Source organism: Elephas maximus, chromosome 7 (genome assembly GCF_024166365.1).
Source record: "Elephas maximus indicus isolate mEleMax1 chromosome 7, mEleMax1 primary haplotype, whole genome shotgun sequence".
Taxonomy (NCBI): Eukaryota; Metazoa; Chordata; class Mammalia; order Proboscidea; family Elephantidae; genus Elephas; species Elephas maximus.
In genome coordinates this window covers 31,634,072-31,640,071 of record NC_064825.1, presented here as the reverse complement: position 1 = coordinate 31,640,071, position 6,000 = coordinate 31,634,072, and the positions used below count along the sequence as shown (strand labels likewise).

The following is a 6,000-nucleotide window of genomic DNA, read 5'->3' as shown; positions in this document are numbered from 1 at the left end:
ATGGACTCCAACATCTCCCAAGCCTTCCGAAAGGAACTCACCTGCTGCATCTGCTTGAACTACCTTACAGACCCTGTCACCATAGGCTGTGGGCACAGCTTCTGTAGGCCCTGTCTATACATTTCCTGGGAAGAAGCCAAAACTACCCGTTGTCCTCTATGTGGGGAAACATCAAAGAAGACAGACATCAAATCCAATATTCTTGTGAAGAATCTGGTGTCCCTTGCTAGACAAGCCAGTCTCTGCCAGTTCCTGAGCTCTGAGGATCAGATGTGTGGGACACACAAGGAGACAAAGAAGATGTTCTGTGAAGAGAGCAAGAACCTACTCTGTTTGCTCTGTTCTTCCTCTCAGGAGCACGAGGCTCACAGACACTGTTCCATTGAATACGCTGTTAAGAAGTACCGGGTAAGTGATGCTTCTGAAAGCCTTTGAAAGCTGGAGAATAATAGAGCTAAGAGAGTATAAGGAAGATGAGTACCGTGATTATGATTAATTCACTCATCACTGGGAGTCTTATATGTGCTGGCTGCTGCTCTAGGTGGGAAGGATAAAGCTGTGAATAAAATAGGTAAGGAAATCTGCTTTCGCAGAGGCTGTATTCGAGTGGCAGGGCAATTCGCTTAATGATTATTATTAATTTGATTATGCAAAGTGAAGCACAGGACACCATAACACTCACATTTTTAGAAATAGCTCCAGGCTACAAAAATTACATGTTTAACAAGTGCTTTTTTTTTTTTTTTATTACTGGAAGCTTATTTAGTAATCCTGGACAAACATGTAGGATAATAGTATAGAGAATTAGCAAGATATTTATAGGAAATTTAGTTACATTACATAAAGCCTTTATTTGTCAGTTTTCTCAGGAAAATTGTTTCATTACTTTATGTGGCTCTATAGCCTGAAACTCCCAGAAGTGATGACTATCGGGTAGCCAGGGAAACATGACCCTTCCACTTTCCTGAAAGTACGTTCATCTAACATCCCTGGTCTTAAGCCGTCAGTAAGGGTCTGAAATCTATAATATTTGTTCTGTTGGTGCTTAATTCAGTATTTTTGTTTTTACAGGAGAAGCTCTTAAAACAAATGAGGTCTTTATGGGAAAAGATCCAAGAAAATCAGAGAAATCTAAACGAGGAGTGCAGAATAATCAACCTGTGGATGGTAAGCCTGAGACCACGTTTTCCTCATAACCAGCTTGGTACAGACCTGCTGGGACCTTACCTACTAAGAACTTGAGCTTTAATCATCATTGCCAGGAGATTCTGTGAGTGAGCTCATCAGTAGGAAAAAGGATCTGCTGTTTTTATGTAGGAGAGTATGACACTTAGGATATCTAGAATTCAGTATACCAGGGACTAGGGAGAAAAAGGCCATCAGAACAAAGTGCAAAAAGTGCTGAAATGGAGGCACATGCAGGGATTTGGAGAAGTTCAAAAACCATTCGTCAGGCGTTGAGAAAAAGTTTTGGAGAGAGGTTCACAATCAATTTGAGTTTTAAAGGACAAGCGTAAAAAATCCATGGACATTTCAAGCAGAGATTTCTGACTGAGGTGAAATCGAGAAATTAAACAGTACGTAATGGGGAACTACAGGTATGTTCATACGGATTAGTAAAAAGACGGCCAAGGGGAGAAAAAGGTTTAAATAGCAATTTAGGAAGTGTACCTGTGATAGTGAAAAGCGATAATGTAGTAGCTAGAGAATGATATAGGATCAACTGGGAGAAATTTCAACATGTTGAAAAACTGGGGGAAAAGAGAAAGAAAAGGACTTGGTGAGGAGAGAATGAATACATGGGTATTGGCAGGGGTCATGCAATGGGGTAAGGGTTAATGTTCCTATAATGTTAGGACAAAATGAGACCCTGAAGCCTTATGTGCTCATTACCAGGTAGGAATCCCATCCATGGCAACAAGGGATAGTGATGGGAGAAATCAGATTGAGGGTATGGGATTAGGAATTTTAGGGAGGTTTTGTCTGATGATTTCTAATCCTCAGACTAGTAGGCAACATTTCTGCTAAGAATGAATGATCAGGCTAGGATTGAGGAGATTTGAGATGAGAGGCTAAATTAGGAACAGATCAGAATATTAAATAATCAAGCATAAATTTATCTTTTTACATGTAATCTTTCATATTTTAGAGAACATATATTGGTAAAGCAGAGGGTCAGGAAAAAGAAGAAGACCCTCTTCTTGAGATGGACTTACACAGTGACTGCAACAATAAGTTTAAACATAAAAAAGATCATTAGGGTAGGATGGCTCGGGACCAGGCGGTTTTTCATCCTGTTGTACATAGTGTCCTTGTGAGTTGGAACCGACTCAGTAGCACCTAGCAACAACAAGGTATTTTAAAAATTAACTCTGAAAAAAATTTCTACAGGAATTTCGGGAACTTAAGAAGTGAATTATAGTGTTTTGAGGAAAGGACAGGTTTCTGTAGTTAACAAAGAATGAAAAATAAAGTAAGGAAAGAGGGATGAGCATGGTTTCTGGTGAGTAGAAAGACATGAATTTAACATGTATGTAGGTTGGTGGATTACATGATCATGAATCAAAGAAAAATGAGTGAGGTTTAAGTGGTGAAGGATAAAGGCAGCCTGGGTGTGTGATCTAGGAAATCCATGTCCCTGCAGGATTATATATGCCTACGGAGAGACATGATCAGAGATCAGTATCGGAAGTTGCATCCAGTTCTCCACAGGGAGGAAAAACAACATTTAGAAGGACTGAAAAGTGAATGCAAAAAGATTTTACAGCAACTCAAGAAAAGTAAAACCACAATGGTTCAAAAACAAAACCACCTAAGAGAAATGTTTGAGGAGCTGCTGAATTTGTGCTATAAACCAGACGTGGAGCTGCTCCAGGTAAGAAATGAGGATATTAGTTCAAGTTCACATCTTTGACTTCCATTACATATTTCAAACCAAAATCCTATTTCTGCATCTTCTGCTCCTGTCCAGACTATTATTGTCCAAGTGAATATGATATAAACTTCAACTCTTATCCTAACCAGGAACAACAAAACTTTGGGGAATTGTGAGAGTAGTTTCCCTTCTCAATTCTCTTGATTTAATTCACTTTTCTATCCAACAGAAAGGAACAACTTATTTGTAGACCTTTTTGTCTCCAGGTGGGCAATATGAGGAAGAGGAAAAGCTAACATTCATGTCCTCCTTCTGTTTGGAAGTCCTAGGCTTGAGTTGTGCTTGTCTTGAGGCACATTACGCTTCGGAAACAAGCCCTGAGAAAAGACCACCTTGTAGACAACTGATGGTTGTAGCAATGCGGTCCCTACTCATGTCCTGCTCTGTCTTTGTTTATCCTCAGAGCCCTTAGCCATCGTGAGTTTATTTTCTGTCAGTGTGTGGTACTGTGATTTTCCTTTAAAGAGGAAAAGTAAAAGAAATTTGTAAAATCCTGTGGGGGGGGGAGGAAAGGAGGGTTTGATATATTTTTGAAATTTCCCAAATCCAAAGACTGATTAGAGATTAAAAAAAAAGAATTTATGAAGAATTCTGAGTTTTTCTTTTTTTTTTTTTTTCTCTCTTTACAGAATTTGGAAGACACATTGACAAGGTAAGTTTGGCCTTCAATGCAAACTAGAGCACCATGAGAGCTAGTAAAGAGATCAAAGTGTTTCTACCAAAATGGAGTTATTGAGGTAGTAAATCTTGGTGTGCATGTGTGTTTATGTGAGCGCATGTATTTGTGTGTGTTTTACTGAATATAATTTTCTATCGCACTCTATCAGAAGTTAGTTTTGTTTTGCTTTCTGTGCTCATGGAGGTATACATTGTAGGGTTCAACACAGAAGTCACTAGAAAACAGCTATGCATAATTTTAGTTTTCAAAATCATAAACATATTAAAGTGCATGGACTAGCTTTTCCAGGCGTTAGAGGAGAGGCAGGCTTCTATGATAAGAAGCGGGTGGAGGCAGGGACAGAAGAAAAGAAAGAATCCCTAAGAATTGCACAGTCTTATCCCAGGATCATGGCAGTACACTACAATATCAGAAAGGAGTTCTGATGAAACATATTATTCTGTTGAACGCTGACATCTTTTGTACATACTGTGATGACCCCTTTGGCACCTGAAAGATTACCTGAATCTTTCCCCGTGTAGGAGTGAGTCCGTGCAACTGCACATGCCCCAGCCTGTGAACCCAGCGCTCAGTGCCAGGCCCATCACTGGACTGATAGACAGGTTCAACCAATTCCAAGGTGAGTGGTAGCCCAATGATGGGACCCCATGCATTGTCCTTCAATAATGGTTTTCTTTGAATAATATGGAGCCCTGGTGCCAGAGCAATTAAGAGCTTGGCTGCTAACAAAAAGGTCTGCAGTTGGAATCCACCAGCTGCTCCTTGGAAACCCTATGGGACAGTTCTATTCTGTCCTGTAGGGTCACTAGGAGTTGGAATCCACTTGACAGTAATGGGTTTGGTTTTTTATGCCCAATGTTTCCCCTTTCTATTAACCCTTGATTTAGGAGAGAACAGCCTCCTAAGAGACATTTATAGTCATAGTTGCCCTGGGATAACATGAAAAAATCTAAATGAAAGCTGGTGAAAGGATAAATGTGATTCATGCCTGTAATAAATTAGACAATGAGAGACAGGAAACAATCAAAAAGGGCTCCTAGTGCTGTGGGGACCATGGTCTCAGGAAAAAATCTAGCTCAACTGGCATAACACAGTTCGTAGAGAATATGCTCTGCTTTCTACTTTAATGAGTAGCACCTGGGGTCTTAACAGCCTGTGAGTGGCCATCTAAGATACTCCACTGGTCCCTCCCCTTCAGGAGCAAGGCAGAATGAAGAAAACTAAAGACACAAGGGAAAGATTAGTCCAAAGGCCTAATGGACCACAACTAACATGGCCTCCACCAGACTGAGTCCAGTACAACTGGATGGTACCTGACGACCACCACTGACTGCTCTGACAGGGATCACAATAGAGAGTCTTGGACAGAGCTGGAGAAAAATGTAGAACAAAGTTCTAACTCACAATAAAAGACCAAACTTACTGGTCTGAGAGAGACTGCAGAAAAACCCTGAGAGTATGGCCCCTGGATACACTTTCAGCTCTGTAATGAAGTCATTCCTGAAGTTTCACCTTTCATCGAAAGGTTAGACAGGCTCATAAAACAAAATGACACTAAAGGGGCATAGCAGCCCAGGGGCAAGGACTAGAAGGCAGGAGGGGACAGGAAGGCTGGTAATGGGGAACCCAAGGTCGAGAAGGGAGAATGTTGACATGTCGTGAGCTTGTTAACCAATTTCATAGAACAATATGTGTACTAACTGTGTAATGAGAAGCTAGCTTGTTCTGTAAACCTTCAGGCAAAGTACAATAAAAAAGTGTTCAGTAGAAAAAAAATTAAATATATATTTAAACCCTGAAAAGAAAAGGGGGGGCACCTAGAACCTTTCTGAGATAAAATACCAGTTATTCATTCATTTAGTGGTATAGAACTCCATATTTAGTTAGGGCATTCAAGTTTTAACTAAAGTACAGTTAGTTATGGTGATAGGATTGATGTTTTAGTTACCTAGTGCTGCTATGACAGAAATACCACAAATGAATGGCTTCAACAAATACAAATTTATTTCGTCACAGTTTAGGAGGCTAGAAGTTGGAATTCAGGGTGCTGGATCTAAGGGCAGGCTTACCCTCTGTTTGCTCTGGGGAAGTTCTTATTCCTTTGCTCCTTGGTGATCTTCATTTGGCATGGTGTCTTTCTTCTCCCACCTCTGCTTGCTGGCTTGCTTTTTAATCTCTTTTATATCTCAAAAAAGATTGACTCAAGACATCCTACAGTAATTCTGCCTCTTTAGCACAACAAAGATAATCCGTTCCCAAGTGGGATTATAAACACGGACATAGAAGTTAGGATTTGCGACACATATTTTGGTGAGGCACAATTGAACCCATAACAGTTGGCAAATTGTAATTTTTTAAATATTTTTGCTGTAAAGCTTCGTAGTAA

General features: G+C 40.1%; 1 protein-coding gene across 1 annotated transcript in view; it reads left to right on the top strand.

Annotated features, from left to right (window-relative positions):
- The window catches only part of LOC126078921 (tripartite motif-containing protein 43-like), a 458,981-nt gene continuing 452,981 nt past the window's right edge, over positions 1–6,000 (top strand). The window contains exons 1-5 of the mRNA XM_049889747.1: positions 1–408; positions 1,072–1,167; positions 2,645–2,875; positions 3,565–3,587; positions 4,136–4,233. Coding sequence (XP_049745704.1) covers positions 1–408; positions 1,072–1,167; positions 2,645–2,875; positions 3,565–3,587; positions 4,136–4,233 — 856 coding nt within the window. The remainder of the gene's footprint in view (positions 409–1,071; positions 1,168–2,644; positions 2,876–3,564; positions 3,588–4,135; positions 4,234–6,000) is intronic.